At 40.8% G+C, this 24468-nt stretch overlaps 1 protein-coding gene across 1 annotated transcript; it reads right to left on the bottom strand.

Annotated features, from left to right (window-relative positions):
• Positions 1–174: 174 nt before the first annotated feature.
• cad (carbamoyl-phosphate synthetase 2, aspartate transcarbamylase, and dihydroorotase) lies at positions 175–22713 on the bottom strand. The gene is made up of 44 exons (XM_084378466.1): positions 22309–22713; positions 21273–21412; positions 20910–21039; positions 20551–20693; positions 20244–20385; positions 19668–19839; positions 18306–18491; positions 18096–18205; positions 17689–17831; positions 17317–17448; positions 16720–16953; positions 16404–16625; positions 16030–16218; positions 15820–15944; positions 15438–15571; positions 15183–15295; positions 13936–14100; positions 13759–13844; positions 13221–13467; positions 12127–12225; positions 11653–11877; positions 11296–11478; positions 10993–11211; positions 10637–10804; positions 10369–10551; positions 9390–9494; positions 8654–8899; positions 8466–8547; positions 8079–8245; positions 7718–7882; positions 7225–7356; positions 6837–7038; positions 6532–6722; positions 5886–6026; positions 5318–5407; positions 4907–5066; positions 4476–4669; positions 3856–3930; positions 3365–3577; positions 3029–3154; positions 2727–2882; positions 2531–2632; positions 2094–2188; positions 175–1118 (listed from the first exon to the last, which is right to left on the bottom strand). The coding sequence occupies exons 1-44, from the start codon at positions 22397–22399 to the stop codon at positions 1019–1021; spliced, it is 6723 nt and encodes a 2240-aa protein (XP_084234592.1). The 5' UTR covers positions 22400–22713; the 3' UTR covers positions 175–1018.
• Between the last annotated feature and the right edge of the window lie 1755 nt (positions 22714–24468).

The raw sequence follows: 24468 nt of genomic DNA, 5'->3' as shown, positions 1-24468 counted from the left end.
TGAGTTAAGGTTATTTTTTCTTTAAAAAAAAGAAATGAAATAAAAAAAATGCATGATTTTCAAAACAATCGTACTAGACACATAATACAGTTAATGAATTTGTGAAAACTTTGTGCAACATTTTCTTGTGGCAAGTTTATTCATGAACATCAAAAACAATGTCAGATGCGAAACTGTCGTTTTATTCTTTATTTTTCCACATAATACAAAGTCATTCAACAACATTTAAATGACATTAATTCCCATTTGGATAAAAAAGAAAGTTTGCCTCTAAATTTCTACAGCATAAAGTTACAGCAGTTCCCTTCAACCATGAAAACATTCCTCCATTGTCAGTTACTGTTACATGCTCAAACAAAGGAATGTTACAGGAGATTTTCGTACCGTAGATATAACATGAACCATTATTGGTCAGAATAGAGCGATCCCTTACACCAAACTGCTAGCACTCATTCTCCCTTTGCGTATACTCACTGGTCCCTTTAAATGTACCTATGGTTGGGTAGACGAGGAAACAGCTGTGCAGCAGCTTAGTTACAGTGGCTGCACATTTGACCCAGCTACCAAAACATTCATTTCATTAACATCACACATTATAGTCCCATCAACGTTGGGATTTAAATGCCCGACTCCCCTTTTATTTTCTTCCAAGGAGTCGTCCTCAGCTCCTCCAGCTGGCTCACTGACAGTCTGTTAACCAACACAGAAAATCTCTCTGGTCCAAGAGCAGCTTCTAAATCACTTTTAGTTCAGGAGCAGTTTTATGATAAAAGTTTATTGTGCGTAAGACTTAAAACTACAGTTGCTATAATGAAAGATAGAAATTGTGTAGGTGAAAGAAAAACAAGTCGTATGTCAAACTGAAGCAGCATCATAATATTGTAATCTTATTGTTATGTTTACCTCTACTAACACCTCGTGAAGGACTGGAAATAAGAAATTCAGTTTGCAGGGAGGAAATTCCTGGTGTCTAACACTTATTACTCTAAAGGTGTGACAATATATGCAGCACATGTATCTATCTGCCCAGTACGGTGGCCAGCAGGGCCATTCGGATGTACATGCCGTTCTCTGCCTGGCGGAAATATGCCGCCCTCGGGTCTGTGTCCACCTCGGCACTGAAAGAAAATACGGAGAAACAAGAGAAAGTGAAATGGAGGATCATGTACGATGCACATGACGAAAGTATTGCACTATCACACTACATTAGAATAACAGTCAATAAAAGTATTATTCAAATTCACCACACATAAAATGTGCTCTAGGAGAGCTGCTATCTGGAACGAATTTCACTACATCGGCATGAAATTACATTTCCAAGCTCTCTTAGGACCTTCTCAAGTCCCATCATATGACTACAGCTACAACGATTAATCAAGTAATTACTTCCCTTCGTTCCAGCTTCTCAAGTGTCAGGATGTTTTGCTTCTCTGTTTAAGATCATGGAAGAACTGATCAAGCAATATGAAGACGTCACCTTGACTTATGAAGGCCACTGAAGGGGATTTTTCACTATCTTCTGACATTTTATAAACCCAATGACTGAGCGATATGATTATTAGCAACGGTAATTAAACTAATCTGTAGTTGCAGCTTTTCACAAGATGACATTTTCTGTCAAATTCATCTTTCACACAAGCTTTCAACCTACATCAGAAGAGTCAAGAAGTTAATTGACAAATCAGTCCCACAAAAGTAACTAAACGGACGTTGTGTTGACATTGTTTTGTTGATAAAGATTTCCATCTCAACTTTTGAACCAAGTTAGAAAAGTAGTCCTTAAAGTGGCCAGAAAAATTTAAGTTTAAAGATGTATGGATCCACATCACACAGATTGTGTGATACAATTGAAAGCTCCAGAACAGATTCAGAAGGATTTTGTAGTGACTCAGTTTTTTTTTCCTGATGGCCTAATACTTAATGAGGCATACCAGATAAACACACTCACCCAATCTAACAAAGTCGAAAAATGCCAAAAAAAATATCAGAGGAACAAAAATAGTAGATTTAGTTTGATAATCTTTTCCTTTTGGTGCATTCAAGTGCTCATAGGAAGGTAGGACAAACAATTACAATTGATGATTGGATCTTACCTGATTTCGTTGACTCTGGGCAGCGGATGCATCACTACCATCTTCTTTTTAGCTACAGTCATGATGTGAGGGGTGAGGATGAACTGGCCGAAACACTGAGAAAGAGAGGAAAAAAACAGTCAGAAAGATGATTCATAGTCATATTGGCAAGTCTCCTGCCTCAGAAAAACACCACACAATGTTTAATACCATGTGAGAAAAAAAAAAAAAACTTTTACAGTTTACAGAATTATTGGATATTGTTAGGGAAAAGGAAAGTAACTGCTGCTGCAACAAACACTACACAATGGGAGCAGGATCAGCAGTACTAAAGTGACTACATGAATTTACCAACTCAAAACGGATTTAGGATTTTAGGGAACAACATTTATTTACAGTTGCATTATGTCTATATTTTTATCTTCTACATGAACTACATGAAGCATGAGTTCACTTACAGCCTTGTACTCCTCCTCAGATGCAAACCTCTCCTTCTGGATCCTCGTCATGTAGAGGACGTCGGTGTCGGGCAGAGCTTCCTCGATGCTGTCGAACTCCTCCTGAAAAACACGTAACAACACACAACCTCATTTAGTCTGAGTGTACCGTCAAGAACCTATTATTTAGGTGTGTTTAACACAGTTTAGTCCCCACCTGTTTGATGCCCTTTGAGGCCACGTAGCTGATGATCTCTGCAGGCATGTGGAGGTTCTTGGGTGCCACGTAGCGCAGCGTGATGCGGTACTGTGTCAGCAGTTTTGCGAGGGAATGAACTGTGCGGCCATGTTTCAGATCACCAACCATAGTTATCTAACAGAAAATACATAAGAAAATATTCATATAAAAATTATCTCTGACATGATTTGAGCAAAAATTTAAATATAGGATGAAGTGACAGTTGATTAACTCGGACAGGTTTGTTTTTTTTCATCTAAAATGGTCTTTTTGTCCCTCACCGTCATGCCATTAACCGTCCCCAGCTCCTCTCTGATGGTGAAGACGTCCAGCAGGGCCTGGGTCGGATGCTCCCCCACACCGTCTCCAGCATTGATCACAGGCTTACGGCAATGACGTGATGCGCTCTGGAGACAGAGAGAAACGAATTACATCAACACAAGAGTACTGAAAATCCTCTGAACTGTCGTGAACAATGGACAGTGACTGAAGCTGTGTCACTATAGAAAACATAGCATGCTAAAATATTTCACACTTCAGTCATGTGATGTTCTGGTGCTGATGAAGACTGTGAGCCTTTACATAAATCCCTCCGGCGCGTCAGTGCTGAAACCCACCTCTACAGCTCCAGGCGTTGGGTGTCGGAGCACTAGAACGTCGGCATAGCAGCTCATAGTCTGGACAGAGTCACCCAGAGATTCTCCTTTCTGTGTCGACGAGGTGGATTCACTGAAGTGAACGACTGAGCCGCCCAGACGCTGCATGGCTGCGGCGAAGGAGCTGCTGGTGCGAGTGCTGACCTCGTAGAACATGGACGCCATAACTCTGCCCTGGATGATAAAGAACAGGGGATTAGTTTTGAGCTGGGCCAGAGAGACAAGGTCTAAACTTGTTTCAGAAACAAAACAGTTTCCCAAAACAGAACCTGTGTGGATCGCCCAAACACAATTTTCTTTAGGGCTGCCAAAACTTTAATGCTTTGTCTGTTTTACAATGTTTTTACAGTCTGTTTAGTCATATTGTGTCTTTAGCTTGCACACATTCACAAGAATATACTGACTTGAAAACACATGGGCAGTCAGACAAAACCTTTGTGAAGAGGACGTACCTTCAGGATGTCTAGGCTTCGCTCCTTTTGAACCATCAAACGTAACGTATGGGCAACGTTGAAGAGGTGCGAGATCTGAAACAAAAATACACAAATTGAATAAAACATAATGTGCATTGAAATGTTCAAGTTAGGCAACTGATGAAAAAATTCTGGTGATCTGGTGATCAATTTCCATTTTCAAGGTTTTTTGTTTGTTTTGCATCTCATCTTTGAAAAAAACAGGCAGAAAAACGTTTTGGCAGGATAATTCTTTAAGGTTTTGGGTTTTTTTTAGTGTTGCATTTTGTTTTGTTTTTAACACGAAAAAATAGAGGGTTTCTTTTTTTATATTTTTTGGGGGGGAAAATAAATAAAAATAATAATAATATGTTTTTCTAAATCAGTGATTCAATTTACATTTTTTTTAATCTGTGAGAACAGGTAGGGAAAGAAAATTTGGCACGATCATGTTTTAAGGTTTTCTTTTTTTTGTTTTTAGTTTGTTTTTAACACGTAAACACGGGAGGTGAGAAGAAACATAAGGGGTTAGGGTTATTTTTATCTTTTTTTAATGTTTTGTTTTTAAAATTAATAAATAAATGAATAAATAATAACAATTTTGTGTACATGCGTTGTACCTGTTCTTTGCTGAACTGCCGTACAGACAGGATGTGTTGGCCCACCAGCGGGTGCAGCAGAGGAGAGGTCTGGATATGGGACACCTGTCCAGCAGGTAACGGTCCCGGTCCTGACAGAGGGGACAGCAGCCTGGACAAAGGAGGAGGGTGGCTGTAACCGTCACCAGCACCAGCTGTTGGGAGCATAACCATCTCTGCAGAGAGCACATTGACATGATGTACAATTTATCAGTTAAATACAGGAAATAAAGAAGGCAGATAATGCTTTGTGATCTAAAGCTCACAGACAAAACGATGTTCAGGGTATTTTCACCTCTGAATAGCTTCAGTTTTGATGGTTTATGTAAACAGAAAAGGAATTATGCTCAAAATGCTTTCTCTGCCTGCTTATGGATGTCTACAGATGTCCTGCATCATGGGAGTAGTGGTACCTGGTTGTAGTCCAGGATCAGAGGAGCGGTGGACACGAGGTGGCAGCAGGTAGCGGCCCTCTCCTGCTCCTGCTCCTGCTCCTCCTCCTCGGCGAGGGCTGGGTGCTCGGGTTCGGACCAGGCCTTCCCGCGGTGGAGTTGGACGCGGGTGCTCTGGAGTCTAAACCACAGGAAATACACGATCTTACAATAAATGAAATCAAAATCCACCCACAAACAGGGGTCGTATGATGGCAGTCAACATTATAATACATGCTGCCATTTATCAGCATGCTGGGCAGTTAGCTAGCAAATAAAACCAATAAACACATTTGTGCTGCAGACTAGCATTCATGTATTACTTGCTAAGAAATCTTATGTTTTTATTGCTGATATCTTTTTATGTATTAGTATTTCGTCCACTTTAAATACCATGGGACATTCTTTAACAGGTTCAGGAGGAGGGATCGAAGCAGTCGACCAAGTCTTCACATCTTCACCGTAACCTGGAGGTACCAACACCTGAGAGAGAACAGAAAGTGGGAAAGAACTACAGCTTTAAAGAGCACAGAGAAAGTTTTTCAACCAACCAATCAAATTACATAACACATGAAAATACAAAATGTTATGGACATCACTGTGTATGTTTTCATTTTGTTTTGTGTATCTCAAGTTTTAATACGTTGGGTTGTACGTGTATATACAAGTATTAATAAATATAAAATCTTGCAACCCATTAATCAAGCTCTTGAAGACTTAATCCTCGTCTGTTTTATTTTTACTGAGTGGAAAGCAGGAAGAGTAAGTACAGATTTAATGATGTTGCATTTGCGTGCAACTGCATTTCAAAGCTTTTAATTTTAAGTTATTTTATCTCTAACAATAGATCCACAATGAATTTAGCAAATAAAAACAGTAAATGTATCCATTCTAGTTATACATTTCCACTATAATGCATAAACATACTGTTTAAACAACAAAAGTGTGTGTGTTTGCTGACCTGGCCATCGATGTAGGCCACCTCTCCACGCAGAACCACACGGCGGACTTTACCCTTCACCTTCAGACCCTGGAATGGTGTCCACTTTGACTTAGTGAACTGCATGGCCTGAGGGATAACCCACTCCTGCTCCAAGTCCACCTGAAGGGCACAGACAGAAGACAGACACACAGACCTTATTTATCAGGTTATGGACACAGGGTTCACTCTTTGAGCACATCATTTCTTTATATCCACAGTCACTTTTCACTTGTTTATTTTACCAGCTGTTACTATTAGTTTTGATTGTGTGTTTTGACCACGATTATTTAACGCTTGCTAATTTTGATGCCAGGAGACAATTAAGAGACGACAGGATCATTTCATTTCAAATATTAAATGATTTTTGGTTTAAGTGAGTGACTGACGATAAAACACCAGATTATGTTTAAAAATCAAGAATTTTACATTAAGTCTCATCATAATCAAGCATATTCCTAACCTTGAAAACATAACAGTTACAATGAGGCATTTTCCAAACTTTACATACATAAATTCCCATGTCCGTATGCAGCATAAAAATAAAGACATATGAAGTAAAATGAAAAGTTAAGTAGTGATCACCACATAAAACTCATGCTCTATCATTGTGGGTTCATGTGTGTACCTCCACATAGGTGTTGTCCTGGACGGGCAGGTTGAAGATCCGGCGTGGGTTGTCATAGAGACGCCTGATGATGTCATCCAGAGTAAGACGTCCATCACTGACAGCGGTCAGCAGCAGTGGCAGCATCGTTTCCAGGCCGGGGTAACCGGGAGGAGGACGATCGCTGCTCTTCTCCTCTACAGAGTGGGGAGCTGACAACACAAAACAAAGCATTTTAAGTGTGAAATAAAGAAAAAAACGATCAATCTCACCCTCGCTTCAACCAACAGATTAATAATCAGATTGCTTTCTGCCAGGTTACTGACCGTGGTCTGTGGCAAAGCAGTCAATGATGTCCAGGTTTTCCCAGAGAGCCTCCATGTCCTCGTTTGTTCCCAGCATGGGTCGGACCTGCGCTCGTCCATCGCCGATCTCTGGCACGTTTTCCTCACAGAGGAAGAGATGATGAGGCGCCACCTCACATGTGACCTGGATGCCCTTCTGCTTTGCCGCTCGGATGATCAGAATCTGAAAAAGAAGAAGGAAAAGGTTCAGTAACACCTATGAGGACTTATCCTTCAAATATAAATGACAGACTAACCAGTATTCTCCTTGTCTTTTTGGTATTGTAACGACAAATTTCTGCATCATTTGACTTTTACAATAGCTGAAAAAAAAAACAACCTGTAAAATAAAATAATACGTGTATTTTACCTCCTCCTTCTTGGCCACATGGCAGATGTGGACGGGCCGCTGGTAGAGCTGGGCCACCATCAGGATTGCAGCCACTGTCTGCTTCTCAGCGTGAGCAACGATGGGCATCTGTTTGGGCCACTTCTCAAAGTGCTTCACACAGAACAAGACAGTTAGAGTTTAGTTTAGTGTGCAGGACCTGTTCTGTAAGCTTTAGTCAGCACAGATACACAGAGAATCTAAGGAAGTAAATAGATGGCAAAAACTACTTTTCACCCAAACTAGAATTTACTTAATTTCAATTTAACAAACAGGACTGACCAACAATAAATGATATAACCATGGGAAGTATTTTTCATGATTATAAAACACACATAAAATTAAAAAATACATAATGTAACAAATACAAATAGCAACTTGTTTTAGAAGCATTCAACACCAACTAAAATGACTGTAAACCAGTTTTGATGGGAAGGAATAAAGAGTTTAAAAGGTACACAGTGACTCAGCCAACCTCCATCCAGAGAGAGACGTTGTCTATCTTGAGGGTGGAGTACGTGTCGTTCAGATACATCTTCAGGCCGGCAGCCTGGCTGGCGAGGGACGGCAGGATGGCTGCGTTGTCTGAAGCAGCGCCCACATACAAGGCGTAGTCACAGCGGCAGCCCGCTTTGGCCAGCTGACGATACAAAATAACACAGGATTTATTTATTCCATTTTACTGCAGCTAAGTTTGATTAAATACCCCATATGAGAGGGTCGCTCATTTTCAAGAAAGCCACAATAAGCAGAACAGACTGAAAACTGGGCAGATGAGTCCTGATTGAACTGACAGAAATAAAGCAGATCAACGAGGAAGGAAAATCTGGGCGTACCTTCTGCACCAGGGCCAGAGTGCTGGCGTCAGTGATGGCAGGGGAAGTATTAGGCATTGCACACACCATGGTCACTCCTCCTGCCAGAGCAGCTGCTGTACCGGAGGAGAAGTCCTCCTTATGTGTGGCTCCAGGCTCCCGCAGGTGAACATGCACATCGATCAGACCTGAGAATCAATCACAGAAACAAAGATTATAACTTATTTTTTAATATATTTTTAACCAAAAGCTCATTCTTACCTATACAAAGGTCAGTTTTGTACAACCTTACTTTAAAAGGTTGTCTGTTTTTGCAGAGCTTTGTAATTTTGTTTCCTGCTACAAATGATCATAAATGTCAAAGCACCCACCATCCTTCAAAATAAAGCCCCACATCAAGTGACTCACCAGGTAGACGGACCAGCGTCTGCGAAGTCATGCTGTCAACATGAGTCTTCACAGGTGGAGTCCTGCCAATCTGATGGAGAGCCTGAAAACACATCGATTCATATTTACTTATGTGCCCATATGTAGACAAGGTCTTCAAATAAAAGTCTAAAAGGGTCTGCACGACTAAAGATACAACTATTTCCAACCTGCACAAAGAGTTTGGTGCACTTGATGTCGATGATGAGGGGGACCGAGTAATCCACAGCCATGCGTCTCGTCCTGTAGCCTTTGGTGACGAAGGAGGAGAGCCTGCGACCTCCGCTGTTCCTCATGGAGAGGTTGATGACCAGATCGAAGTGGTTTTCCTCCAAGTAGTTCATGATGCTGCGCTGCTTCTCTTTAGTGGGACACTCGCTGTCATCCTCCTCAAACGGCCAATCCACAGCTGTCACCTGAAACGGGAAAAGTTAGCCAACAACGGTCAGAGGAGACAAGATGATCATTTTGAAACTGGTGATAATTTCTGATTATATTATTTTTTGATTTATGACTAGTCTGCAACAAATTTACTTTATAGGTCACATTACTAGTTTAGATACTGGATACATCCTTTGTTTAAAAGTAGGTCTTTTTCCACTTGTAATAAGATATGATTTACACACCTGACTGGTGTGACTCAATCATTTTACATTTACAAACAATTAAAAGTTTGAACAGTTCAACTATTATCTTCTATTATTTAATGTTACTCTTCCATGTAAAGTAGTAAAATACTACTTTTTTTCCACATCAACGAGCAATGATTTCACATCATGCTGTTGATCTGTCAAAAAAGCTTCCAAACCCTAGTGCAGACAAATCATTTACAGGACAAATAAACATACTTTTCTGGTACCAAGTGATGAGACTGTAAATCGAAACATGAGATGTATTTCCAGTTACCTTGACTCCATGTTCTGTGTAAAAGTCTGCAGTCCCCAGACTGGCGTACAGGTCGTAACCCAAAGACTCCAAAGTCTGAACGGTGGGCAGCAGCTCGCTCTTATTCTTGAAACACACAAAACAAAATGGTAATCAACAGGATTATGTTCACTGAAAGGGTTGGATTAACACAAAAGTATGGATGCCAGCAATCAATTTCCTACATTTTTAGCAGCTATCAGTGCATCACTTCATTATAGTCTGTTCATTTGACTTTAACTCAATACCATCTTCTAAATTTGTCAAATTACTAAATAAATTCAGAAACAAATGATTTTTCTAATAGCTTTCTGGTCAGTCTGATCATCATATTTATTTTCTGTGTAGAGCGGTATCTCAATGAAATAGTCCATGATTGTTAACAATTAAGTGTTTTTTATATTTTGATGGTAAATGTTCATTATAAAGCAGGCCTATGACATAAGTAATTATTCTTTAACCTTCTTAGCAGTAGCTTAATTGAATTATCATTACTTTCATTTTTAGGTTAGGTGTATTGACGATATTTTAACTTCTATTTAGTGTTAATAATAAAAACTATGAAGCATAAACATTCGTAGATATGGCCCCCAGGAAAAGTAGTTGTTGCCACTAATATCGATTCAAATAAACAAACAATGACAGCTCAAAAACATTTGAGCCGGTTTTTATTGTGTTACAAAATGTAAGGTTTATTTGAGTAGAAATTGTTCTTTTTTTTCTGGTTTTAAGACTGACCCTTTTTAAAATTGCCGCAGTGGCCTTAAGAACCATCTGTGAATCACAATACAAGACTGCAAATGTAGTTTAAATCGTTTCCACCAAGATGCACGATTTCAACTGCCAGCTGGATCAGCTGAACACAACATTCACATCTGCCAAATTACCAAGTCTTGGCTTGGAGAAATTCATCAGTAAATCCTGATTTAACGAGACTTTAATGCTGATGTCAGTCAGGTACCTTATAGCTGCCGATGGAGAGCAGGATGTTCTTCTTGGGGATCTTGAAGCCCGTGGAGAGCATGGCTTTAAGGTATGCCTCATATCTGTTCTCCCCAAAACAGGCCACCTCACCAGTGCTAGTCATCTCCACCCCGAGCACCACGTCAGCTCCGGCCAGCCGAGAGAAGGAAAACTGAGGAACCTGGAGGACATGGGACAGACGGTGAGCAGGAACAGAATAGTCGACACACAGTGAGGTGAAATGATAACTGATGGTTACTGGTTACCTTGACTCCTACAATCCCTTTTCCTCTCATTAGGCCCACAGGCTCCATGTCCTCCCCCATGATGGCCTGAGTCGCTACGGCAACAAGGTCCACGCCCAGTGTCTTGGATATGAAGGGGAAGGAGCGGGAGACTCGGACGTTGCACTCAATCACCTTCAGTTGGTCGTCCTAGCAGAAAAAGCAAAGCATCACAGCATTAGAACACAGTGAAAACTAAATTATTTTATACTCCACTTCACTCGTTCTACCTCCCTCGCCTGTTTCTCAAAAAATTCTTGCCATTACAGTCACAAAAAGGAGCCAGTTTATGTTTCTGATCTATATTGAGATGGCAGAGCTTCCAGATTGATTCTCACCTTTGCAATCAGCTGCAGGTTGAAAGGTCCAGTGACCTGCAGCTCCTGGCCGATGGCATGGACGATCATCTTGATCCTCTCAATAGTCTTTGGGTTGAGATCCTGAGGCGGTGTCACCAGTGTGGCATCACCAGAGTGAACACCAGCGTTCTCCACGTGTTCAGACACTGCGATGGCCATCACTACCCCATCACAGGCCACAGCGTCTACGTCTATCTCCTGGAAAAGGCAAGAATGTTACAGCGCTTAATTTTTAGGAAGTTAGAGCTCAACTTCTTCTACTACGAGTCTTTTTTTCCTAACCTTGGCCTCCTGAATGAATTTGGAGATGACAACAGGGTATTCCTTTGACACAGCTACAGCGCTGCTCAGGTATTTCTCGAGGTCACTGTCACTGTAGGCGACGTTCATGGCTGCCCCACTGAGAACGTAGGAAGGACGGACCAGGCATGGATAACCCACAGTCTCACAAAACTTCACAGCAGACTGGAGAGAAAAAATAGGAAATAGTTAAGAAACATTTTGACAAAAACACAAACTTAAATTTAAATGCAGAAAAATACCCCAAACATTTCATCCACAATACTGGAGTCTTACCCTCCAATAGCTCAAAACGCTACATTTTAAAACATATTCTGGTATAAACCCGGTCGGTTGTACCTCAGTGTCCGACAGCTCCTTCCACTGCGGCTGGCTGATCCCGATGGTGTCCAACATTCGGGAGAACTTGAACCTGTTCTCGGCAGAGTCGATGAACTCGGGTGAAGTCCCCAGGATGCGGCACTGCTGGCGGTGCAGTGACATGGCGATGTTGTTGGGCAGCTGGCCTCCCATAGAGAGGATCACTCCCTCTGGGTTCTCTCTCTCATAGATATCCATCACCACCTGAGATACAGTAAGTAAGGACACTTATTATCCTCAAAACTGCAGATAGTACAACTTTTATAGAGCTCATGATGGGCTTTTTGTTGAGATGGTGTCCACAAGATCAATCAACAATTTCTATCAAGTTGAAGCAGCAATGCTGTGACACAAAATCTCTAGTTTTGTATCTTGAGGAAGTTAAAGCTTCTAATCTGCTGCAAAAGTCAGAGATAGTTCAAAAATCAATGTTATTAGTTATAAAAATCTTACCTCAAAGGAGATCTCATCAAAGTAGAGGCGGTCACACATGTCGTAGTCTGTGCTGACTGTCTCTGGGTTGTAGTTCACCATGATGGTCTTATAACCCATCTGCAATAAATGTGACAACATGAGTAATTACTGTTATATCTGATTTATTATTTAGAGTTTTCATTTGTTGTTTTAAGTTTTTCAATAAACATTTCAAGCAATCGAGTAAAAAAATCTAAAGATATAGTGATGACCTAACCAGGCTAAAGTCACAAAGGTCTGCTGCAGCAGTATCAAATAATTACGATCCAAGGAGGAGTAACAAGAGTTTCATTAGCGAGCTATTTTTATTTTCAGCGCTGAGAGCTACAGAGCAGGAACAGCCTCTCTCATCTTCTCCATGTCAGATCAGAGATCAACAGACGGACAGTGATTCAACTGCTGAACGTCTTTAATCAAGCAGATGTGCTGTTAAAACCGTAGGTGAAGTAGAAACTTCAATTCAATTACAATTTCACTACCTTTATTTCAAATTACGTGATCTAATTAATCACTATATATGTTGGGTTTTTTTTAATAATCAGTTAATCTGTTCGTTACATTAGCCTATTCACAACCTGTTTAATCATTTCAATGGTGCACTTCAGTTTCCTTTGATAAAAAATAAAAAAGAACATGCTGCAACTGACATAACAGCAGAAAAACTGAACCAGGAACAAAAAATAAAATTGTCCCTCACTTCCATTTTATCAATTAATGTGCAAAGACATCAACCCCACAGTTAACATCAACAATCAGGGTTCCCACAACATCTTAAATGTCCTATTCAAGGACTTTCTTGGCCCATTTCCCTCAAATTTAAGGATCCAACATGGCATAGGACGAGACACAGATCAAGGTCATTTACAGTTACAACACTGAGAATGTTTTTAATGAAAACTAGCGAACTCTACTGAAGCTAACAGACAATTAAACAGAGAGCGACAGGCTTGAACGTGCGAAAACTTCCTAACTGTGATGGTAGAAAACTGCATGAGACACATGCGGACAAGGATTTCAAGGACCCCTGGGAAACCTGAACAACTTGCTGAACTATGACATCATGTAGGACTCACCTTCCTGAGCTCAGTGATGCACCCGACCGCGCACCAATCAAACTCCACACTGCTGCCGATGCGGTACACTCCCGAGCCGATCACCATGACGTGTTGATCGTTGAAGTGCAGGTCGTTCTCGGTGCCGTGGTAGGTCAGGTACAGGTAGTTTGTGTGGGCGGGCCATTCGGCTGCCACTGTATCAATCTGCTTTACTACGGGCAGGATGGACCAATCATGACGCAGCTTTCTCACTACCAGCTCTGTGCTGTAGGAGGAAAAAAAACACACAATCTCAATCAAACTTCAGACCATCAGTTTTTGGTTATTATTTTATAGTCTTTGCTACTTCACATCACACCAAGCCACGTGCACGTCATATAGAAATGAAAGAACATGTCAGCATGACAAAACTGTTTTATATTCACACAGGACAGCATCATCTCCCGACAACAGCATTTTTCTTTTCTCTTGAAATTAATTTGTGGTGCGACTCACTGTGACTAGCCCAAAAATAATCATCTATTGATCTCTGGCTCATATCGTCTTTCCCACTCACCTCTGCACAGCCAATGCTATCTGCTTGTCTGAGAAGCCCAGCTGCTTGGCCTTTTGCATCACCTCTGGAGGCATGGCACTCTCATCCTGGTGAGAAAAAACAACATTAACAAGAAGAATCAAGAGAAAACAGCTCCTGCTAACTTTCCCACATTAGTTGCCTCTTTATCAGCCTCACCTGGTTGTAGGTCTCCAGCAGTCGCTCGTGGTCAGTGATGTTCTTCATCTTGTGCAGGAACCAGCGGTCGATCTTAGTGAGTTCGTACAGCTGGTCCACCGTGTAGCCGGCTCTGAATGCTGCCGCTAAAACAAAGATGCGCTTATCTGTCGGAGTCTGCAGCTCCTGGTGAGCAGAGGGGGTAGAGGAAGGCATGACAATTGAGATACAGAACCATCTAACTATCTAGCTAGCTATTTGTCAACTATGAGCTTCTGGTCAGCTTATCTGACATCTGCATATGTTTTATGACATCAGCCTCACACACAGGAACAGCAGAATATGACCATCTTAAAATGCACTCAAAGATTCCTGTACAAAGTCTCAGGAAGGCTTGCTTCATGGTGTTATTACAAGGTATTATATACCTGATGGTGTACAGAATCAGTCCTGGATCAGTAGCTCATTAGCACCATCTAGTGGCCCAGTTTAAAATACCATGATTTTGTGGTTTGAGTGACTTGACAGTTTGTGACTTTTTCTAAAGGAAATATTGGTGTATTTTACTCACATGAATGTAGGATTTGAGAAAGGGATTGAATGATTAATCAGCATTAAGAATTTAACCCATAAAAAAATGTTTTAAACAGACAACCAAATACATCAAAAATTATCTCGGAGAGGAAACGGCTCATTCAGCATGTGTTTTATAGAGCAGGTACACAAGCGAAAAATATTGCTGATCTCAAATTAATTAGTATTTATCAAACGGGGCCTCTTCTCAGACATGACGCACAGGTGATGATTGAATGGCCAATTTGATATTTTGTAAATAATGGCCCCTGAATCACTCACAACAGGTTCAAGGAGGGATGAGGATTACAGGTATCAGCAATTTCAACATCCAAAAGTGACTTATAACACTCCGGTCATAACTTACCAGGGTTCCTACACCTTTTCCATTGTCAAATTCAAGCACTTTTCAAACACTTTTCAAGCATTTTCAAGCTATTCCTGCAACTAACAGCTATGGTAAATCACACATTTATATACTTACACGGCATTTAACAATTCACCATTTCTTTGTCTAAAAAACTAACTATTCAGTCAGTTAGTGATTTATTATGAAAGTAATGCAGTTACAATTTCAAACTGTTTCAAGCACTTTTATACCTTGAAAACACCACATCAAAATTCAAGCATTTTCAAGGATTTTTAGCCCTTGTAACTAAAAAATGCGGTGGAACAAATAGCTTTTTCCTCGTTACCTTTTCAGAGACAGGCTTGATGGTGTGGTCAAAGCCGACACAGTTCTCATCCACCATCCTCAGAGCTTTCTGGAAGGCCTCCTCAAAGCTACGGCCAATAGCCATCACCTCACCTGTCGAGAAAGGAACCAGTGAAGATCTACTTAGTACCACTTTTGTTCTGTGCTGATGCAGTTAGCAGTCCTCCATCCTGCACTCAAGCATACAATTAATGATGGCAAAAACGTGTAAAGAAATGATTTGACTGCTTCTTACCAACACTCTTCATGGAGCTGCCGATCTTGGTGGAGACCCTGAGGAACTTGCTGAGATCCCAGCGAGGCACCTTCACCACACAATAGTCCAAACTTGGCTCAAAGTTGGCTGTTGTGGAGTTGGTCACAGAATTCCTACAGAAAACACATTTACAGATTTTTCATTCATGAAATCACACAATTCCAAAAATGTACAAGAGATTTAAGAAAATCCAGAACAAGAAAAATCAGAAGATAATAAAACATATAAATTGTTTAAACAATCACATACACCAGTTCTCAAATCTTATACAAGCTCAATCCTCAGCCCCATTCACAGTCTACTGCTGTTTGTATCGATTCATCTGCATTTCATCTGTTATTCTTAAAGTCAAGAGACGTACTTGAGCTGTGGCAGCGGGATCCCCAGGCCAAGTTTAGCCGCTACGTAGGCGAGAGGATAACCTGTCGCCTTACTGGCCAGGGCCGAACTCCTCGACAGACGTGCATTCACCTCGATGATGTAGTACTGCAAAACATCAACACACAGAGGTTTTAACAGAATCTGGACACGGACGACATTATTTAGCATTTTTTTAGATCTGTGCTCTTACCTGTTCAGACTCCGGGTTCAGAGCGTACTGGATGTTACACTCTCCTACAATGCCGAGGTGTCTGATGACTTTGATGGCCGTGTTCCTCAGCATGTTGTATTCGTAGTCGTTGAGTGTCTGACTGGGCGCCACCACGATGGATTCTCCAGTATGGATGCCCAGAGGGTCAATATTCTCCATATTACACACCTGAACAGGAAGAACGAATCAAATCCCCCATATACTGCCAAGTATCATAGCATATCTATGCTAAATAAAAATCAGAATCAGGTTTATTGCCAAGACGGTTTTCCCATACACTAATTTGCTCTGGTATTTTGATGCATTTCCCTGTAAAAACCCTCCAGTAAAACATCTGTCTCTTCTTTACTCACAGTGATACAGTTGTCGTAGGCATCGCGGACCACCTCGTACTCAATCTCTTTCCAGCCTTTCAGGGATTTGTCCACCAGCACCTGGGAGGTGTGGGCGAAGGCTGATGTCACCAGAGTGGTCAGCTCCTCTTTGTTGTTGGCAAAGCCCGAGCCCAGACCGCCGAGGGCGAATGCTGAACGAACCAGGACAGGGTAGCCTATACGTTCTGCAGCTGCCACTGCCTATAACAAAGTTAAATAGATATATTTAGGCAATCTGAAGAGAAAACAAAATATAAGCTTTAAAAGGAATGAAGGAATCTGAATGTCTCCTCACCTGCTCCACAGACAGCGCTGCCTCACTGGGAGCGACGTGTTCATTGATCTCTTCCATTTTCTCCACAAAGATCTTCCTGTCTTCGGTCATCTCGATGGAGGCCACCGGTGTTCCCAGGACCTTCACTTTATACTTCTCCAGGACACCCAGCTTCGTCAGCTCCACGCCGCAATTCAGAGCCGTCTGACCACCGAAGGTCAGCAGCACACCGTCTGGACGCTCGTTCTTTATCACCTGAGAGCAAAAAAGTTGGAAGATATTGAGCATTTATGCACCATGGAAACACTTATTGTCAGAATGTGTTCACAATATCACAAAATATCTTCTTACAAGCATTTCAGTGTGATACAGGAAACTTGTTTTAGAAAAATAAATCAAACAAAAGTAAACTTTTACTTGCTCTGGGAGAAATATCTTATGAGGCCAGAGCATTCAGGACTCTGGACTAGATATTTCTCCCACGCTGGTAACTAATAAAATGTTATACTTTCCAGGAACGTATCTAGGACTTTCAAAATCACAGTATTTCCACATACTCTCTCGTCTCTTATCAGTTATGACATTCTGTCAGTTACAGCCAAAAGAACTCATCCGTACCTGAGTGACATACTCCGCTGTGATGGGCAGGAAGTAGACTTTGTCAGCCAGGCCCTTGGAGGTCTGGACAGTGGCGATATTGGGGTTGATAAGCACAGTCTGGATATTCTCTTCCTTGAGAGCCTTGATAGCCTGTAAAAAAACAAAATCAAATAGCATTAGCTAGAGTAATGGCCTGATGCACTACTTCAATGTGCCTGCTGCATAGAGCATAACTTAAAAAGTATTTTGCAGCCACACAATCACATTAAACCTCCAGAAGTCAAATGGCAGTCTGATGATCCCCCCCTTCATAGACTCCTAATTTACCCTAAATCCCCAAATAACTCAATTTTACTGCGCTACTCTTATCAGAAGGTAGTTATGACAGACCTGGGAGCCAGAATAGTCGAACTCCCCAGCCTGGCCAATGGACAGTCCTCCAGAGCCCAGGATGAGGACCTTCCGTGGTCGGAATACCTCTTCAGGCTTCGGGGAATCCTGGTAGGTGAGGTGGTCCATCAGACACTGCTTCACTGGAAAAAAATCATAATCAAAAAATACTGGTCAAATCTGCTTCTTTTCTACCAGTAATCACCGCAATAACAAATGTGTTACAACAGTGTCAGAACTTATTTAACTGGTTGTCTGCGTAAAGTCCTGCATGGATATTAAAGGATTCTCAAAAACATAGTTGGCCTTTAAATTCTATTAAAATGCATTATTTGGTCTGAAAAATTATGTATTATTACATAAGAGGGTGAAGTGAGAGCGTGTACTTAAAAGACTGAAATTTGTACCAGATTTGGTGGCTTTGCCCTCCTTGTGGTCTTTCACGGTGTCGAGGAAGATATCAAACAAGCTGACCAGGTCTGTGGGCCCGGCCATGTGCTCTGGGTGGAACTGAACACTGGAAAATGCATCAAAACAAATGTAATCACATTCACATAAAGGCATCTGCCCAACTAACTTGTGTAATATCTGGCGTTGTTATCACTGAGCCCCGTTACCTGAACAGTGGTTTTGTGTTGTGTACGATGCCCTCATTGGTATGATCATTGGCGTTGGTAAAGAGGACATCCCAGTCTTTAGGCAGGGTGTCAGGATCCACAGCGAACCCATGGTTTTGACTGGTGATATAGCAGCGTTCTGTTCCCTTGTGGATGCATGGCTGGTTGTGGCCGCGGTTACCGTACCTGAGACAAGAGAGAGAAATCAAATCGTTGTTGAGAACTACACAGACATGTTTGCTTGATAATGTGCTTTTAAAACAAAAATAGTATCTGGTATAGTTGGCGTAGATGCATATCGAAAAATCTTAACCTGGACAGATTATTTTGGGTGGTAGCCATAGTTGTTGCATCATTCAGGGTTTTAATTATGAGATATCCTACATTTTAATGACTTAACAGAGGGTTCTCCAGTGTGCCAAGAAAAAAAAAGCACTGGGATTACAACAGTATCTTGACATGTCAATTAACGTTGTCAAACAGCCTCTAATAACAGATTGAAATTTCAGCCATCAAAAATCTAAATAAAAATAAACAGACAACTGTCCACAACAGCTATTTTGGTCAAACTTCTGTAATTTGAACTTCAATGCAATCCCAAAATGCCCTTGTTTGTCAAGATGCCAAATTCCAGCAGAGTAAGGGAAACACTGGCTGCCCACTGTGACCTTCACACGGAGCCTGATAAAGCTCCCATCAGCAAAGTCTCAGGGGAAAGAAAACCTCCCCAACATCACAGATGTGGCTGTGGAGTTCAGTGCAGCGAGGAGCCGACCGCCTCGTCTTGCGTGCCAGCTTGTTTGTTTTGTCTTTTTCATAACAAGGGGCCATCAGGCTGACACTCCGCTGCTCGTACAGGAGAGCCCAGACTGCTGAGAACAGCAAAATCTGCAGTTCACACCACAACTCTCCCAAAGAAAAGTGTGTGTTCACAATGTCTGTTTCTAGAGTGTATCAAAGGGGTTTGAAGAGGTTCCCAGGTTCAGGTCACTGAGGGCACATTTCTGTCTTTGTCCTGTTCCAAAAATCTTCTACAAGCTTTGTAAGAGACGTAGCTTAGCTACAGACGTGAATGCAACCAGCATTTTGCACGAAATTGTAACAGAATTCTTCACAGGCGTCTGTTGATCAACAAATTGTTTCAGCACATGAGATAAAAATGAAACAGTTTCTCATCTGAAAATGTGTATGATGAATTGGCCATGGTGATAAAATCATCAAAAAGTTAATGATAAATCAAGAACTTATGGCAATAAATGTCTTTGCATGAATATTGTGTTTGAAGTGAAAATTTTAAAATAATGTTACAACAATTTTGAATTTAAATGATATGTTGGTGTATGTTTACTTTGAGGTACTTACTTCATCTTGTAGGTCTTTGATCCGATGACTAAAGAGAGCAGCTGGTGTCCGAGACAAATACCGAAAACTGGCTTGGGGTGTTCCACACAGACCACCTTCCTCACGTTGTTGATGGTGTTCTGACAGAGCTGAGGATCCCCAGGGCCATTACTGATGAACAAACCATCAAAATCTACAAGAGAGAAGGGAAAAAAGTGCCATGCTTACCACTGATGAAGGAAATGTATCACATTGTCAATATATGTGAACAATACTGGCCTTTTATTGACTGTGCCAAGGTTGTAGAACTCTCAATTTTGCAGCATTCAAAGCAGTATTAAACTACTTCATCTCTGAGACGTTGTTTGTTTAGTTTTGTTTAATTTAAATCAACATAACCTCATGTGGGAGTTTTCTTGAAACTAACACAAGCATAGTCCCATATTTTGGTAATGTGTTCTCCAAAATGTACCGTGAAAACGAGCCATAATTACCACTCACATCTTGTAAGCCACCTCAAACACAGTGGGTACTGACTTTATACCCTAGTCAAACCATTTGCTGCTCTATGTCTGGTATTAGAAGTGTGAGACCGACCTGTGCTATCTAGTGGGTGGTCCCAAGGTACAACAGTAACACAGGCTCCTCTCTGAGCCAGGCAGCGGATCTGGTTGTATTTGATGCCGCAGTCGACCACTGTGATCCGCAAACTACCGCTGGGGTTGAAAACTCTGGGCTCCTGGAGACAATCAAAGGAGAAGTAGCCAGAATTAGAACAATGTAATCAATCATTTTTACTTCTTTACTTCAAACCTGTGTGGTCTACATCCTATCTCACTGACAAGGTGTAGCACTGAGGCTTGAACTTAAACTTCACATTGGTAATAAACTAAGGGTGGACTACCTTCATGGAGACTTCCTGGACCAGGTTCCTCTCGTCCGGGTTATCAAAAGGAACGCTGTCCTCAGCAGTCCCGTCCACAACCAGCTTCCCCAACATGGTGCCCTTCTCTCTGATCTTTTTGGTTAGACGGCGGGTGTCAATTCCTGGAGTTCATGGAGGGAAAAGATTGTTTCAAATCTGCAGTTGAGCTCTTAAATTGAAAAGCTTGCAAGTATCTTATTCTTTTCTAAATAATTCTGTATGTATATATAGTGCCATTTTTTTATTTATTTAAAAAGCTTTACACAAATGTCATTCTGCAGTGATTTATTTACTCTTCAAATATTAGTATTAGTCTATTTAGATTTTCATTTTCTGACCTTGCAATCCAGGAACACCTTGCTCTTTGAGCCACTGGTCCAGTGACTTGTCTGAGCTCCAGTGACTGGGACTATCGGCCAGCTCTCCAATGATCAGAGCTGCGGCGTGGATCTTTGATGACTCAAACCACTGAGAAAGACAACAAAAATACAAGAAAACGCATCACTTTGGGATGTTGGTGTGAGGAGGCCTCTTTTTTATTCATTTCAGAAGCTTTAAAGGTGATCTATGATGCCTCTAAAGAAATACTATGGTCAAAGACAAAAAGGTAAGACCCACTTTCTTCATCTCCCAACATCTTCTTCCACACTAGTGATTCAGTCTTATCATAAAAACAGCTTAAACCGTAAATAACTGCCCACCTTGCTCAGTCCAAACTCTCCGTCTTCGTCCTTTGGTATGCCATAGTTGCCGACCAGAGGGTAAGTGAGGGTCAGCAGCTGGCAGTGGTAGGATGGGTCAGTGAGCGCCTCGGGGTAGCCCACCATGCCTGTCTGAAACACTAAACACACAGAATATTCATCAGTACATTATCCAGTCATGTCTTTCACATTCATTCATGTCAAAGCTGCATTACAGTCTGTATGCTTTAGCAACAGCTGTATTTGAGTTGGACTAACAACCTAACAAACATAAACTTAAGTAAAAGCTTTAATTGTGGCCATATGTTGATTCAAGTTTACGGCCATTTTTAAAGCCACAAGTAATTCTGTGCCTGGTTTATGGCATCCAGATGTGAGATAGTCTACTAATCTACCTGCAGAGATACATTCCACTCCATTGAGTGTAGTTTGTCCCGCCAAACTGCGCTGAAAATCCCATTACTTTTAACAAATCATTGCCAATAAGCACATGGACATGCATCATAGAGCAAACCTTGGCTGTTTCTAAAATCAATATTGCCTCATCTTTAATTCGGCATGCCTGGCCCACTTTTAGCTGCAGTTATTACAACACAGCTCAACTTTTAAAAGAGGTTTCTGCCATGCCCTCTTATCTACACATTCACCTGCCAAATCACACCACAAGTGGTTAAATACTGACATTCAAATGCTGCCGTTTCTCTGTAAGTGGCATTTAGAGGAATACAGGAAATGTCATGTGGTGTACGCGCATGCCTGATGACAACGTTAGCTTGAAGAAGATGTATTTGATGGATGTTTGAATGGAGTTTGGCATGGGCAGAAGGGACAGTGACGATGAGTTTTGGGGTTTTGGCGCTTTACAACTCTGATGCATCACTGTCGTGCCACGTTACGTCAAGTGACATCAAATGCCCAAACATACACATAAAATGTCCAACTTAAAATTAGCTACTTAGGCAGGGGGGGGTTGTATTGGCTAGCTAAAGTGTTGAATTTGGCGTCATAAATTAGCTTATAATTCAAAAGGACTTACCAACTTCACCCGACACAGACACGTTAGCACCAAAAAGGAGGCCTTTGAACGTCGTCCCGTCCTCTAGGATCAAGCTTCCCATCGTTGTCATTTTAACTCAAATAGCTAATGCTGACCGCTGTAACCGGAAAATAGATGGATGATTCAGTGTAGTGATGAGCCCCGGTGTCCACGTGAAACTCACGCCGCGCGAGGAGGCAGGGGATGCAGATGAGACTGAGCAAAAAACTACCGTTGAAGAGCAGACTTGACCGCCGAGCAGCTCTCTGTCAGCGTCTTAATGAATATGAAGTAAATGAGGAAACAAAAGCGCAAAAAAGCGACTATAGTTATATAAATTTCCGGTTGGTCGGACGGGACGGTGCGGGGAAAGTGTTCCACACGCCGCCAGCAGTGTGGAAGTCGGCCCGTAGCATGGGCCGGTAAGTTTGACGAGGCGACACTCTGCATTTCCGGTGAGATGTTTCAAAATAAAAGGTACACGGATAAACCGCTGTGAGTTGTAGGTTAAAGGGGCACTATGTAGTTTTGGAGAAGAATTTCAAACTTAACATTCTATTCATATTAATGAGGTAATAGTACCAACTCAGAAATATTTATATTTTTTATAACTGAATAAACAAGCTGTTCTCAGAGAAGAATAAGGTCTCAAGAACACTGTTTGAAGCTACAAAGGTGGCAGGGTCCGCCAAATATAAACAGCATTAAATTGTGTTTCAGTCTATTCTGTCATGAAAACGAATAACGTTTGTTCATTTCATTTGTTTAGGCATATAAAAAAAAACAGTAGAGTTTCTTCCCCAAAAACTACATAGTGCCCCTTCAACTACATATAATACTCCTTAATATAAAGTCAAGTTGAGGAATTGCTTGACTGTCAGACTTTGAAAAAAAATAGATGTACATGGAGGAATGCAACGACCAAAATATATTTATTGGCTGAATAAATGCATCAATGTGCCACTGAATACAATAAATTGAAAATAAATTTGCCATTGATAATATATATATATATATAATGTGACATAAATAGATTTGTTTTCATCTACCTTTTAATATTCCATTATATTTATTCTTTTTAAGATGTATTAATTTATTTCTTGATTAATTTCTGATTTGGGCAGTTTCAGTCCTCCTTAATATGAGAAAGAGAACAAACTCTGAGTATATTGTCTATACTTCCAGGTTATATTCATAGCAAATTAAAAATTTGGTCTTTTTGACATGTCACAATGAAAAGTCATACGATAATGCCAAAGTAATGTGTAATCTTGATTGAAGGCACTTTAAAAGGGACTGTTGAATAGGTCAAAGTTTGTATAGTAGGTCACATTTTACAAAGCAAAACAAATTTGCTCATTTAAACTTTTGCTACAATCACTTCTGTAGATCTTTTCTCCTGATTTGAGCTCATCAGAACTATAAAGCAAGATACTTTCCCTTGTCTTTATAATATCAACATCTGTAAATAAGAACTGCAAAGTAGTGTGTTTTGCTATACACATGGGGAATTCCATACAAAATAAAATCCAATTAAATAAAGCAATTATGAAATTCGACTTTAAGTCAGTTATTTTAGGGGAATGTTTGGTCATAACAAGCAATCTTAATGGTTGCTATACACCAGCTTTTTGTCTCTTTTTATCTGTATCTGCTTTATATTATTTTCATTGTTTTAACATTTTCATATTTGCAAGGAGCCTCCAAGGTTATGTGTATTTCAAATCTGTAGTAACAATAATCCAATGTTGTCATACATGTTGGGCTTTAATTTGAAGGCAAAGTGGCTTATTTCCGGTATAATCAGGACACTTAACACAGTTTTACGTCACTCAAACGTCACCGGGCTCGCGGGAAGTTGGGAGGCCAACCTGCAGAAGGAACTTCTCAACAGCTGGAATTCCTTTTGGTTTGTGTGTTTGTGATGAAAGCTTGATTAATTAAGTCTTTATATTAATAGTCAGACTCTGTTAAGTAGCTAGTAACTAAATAAATAATGTCAAATAAATGTAGTGTAGTTCAACATTGACTTCCAAAAAGTGGTGGAGTAGAAGTATAAAATAGTATAAATGCTTTTTGAACAGTGTATTTTTACAGTCAATATCCATGTGATTATTGGTCAGTACTTGATGGCCTGTTGACCTTAAATGTACCTTCAAA

The sequence above is a fragment of the Pagrus pagrus genome (assembly GCF_965226575.1).
Source record: "Pagrus pagrus genome assembly, chromosome: 16".
NCBI classification, from domain to species: domain Eukaryota; kingdom Metazoa; phylum Chordata; class Actinopteri; order Spariformes; family Sparidae; genus Pagrus; species Pagrus pagrus.
This window is presented reverse-complemented; position numbering and strand designations above follow the sequence as displayed.

Excerpts from the sequence above, each read along its gene's own strand:
- cad (XM_084378466.1), bottom strand. The coding sequence starts at position 22,399 with ATGACAACGATGGGAAGCTTGATCCTAGAGGACGGGACGACGTTCAAA. Across the intron at positions 16,954-17,316 it reads CAGCGGAGTATGTCACTCAG|GTGATAAAGAACGAGCGTCC; the intron begins GTACGGATGAGT and ends TTTTGCTCTCAG. Across the intron at positions 7,357-7,717 it reads ACGTCTCTCTCTGGATGGAG|CACTTTGAGAAGTGGCCCAA; the intron begins GTTGGCTGAGTC and ends TTCTGTGTGAAG.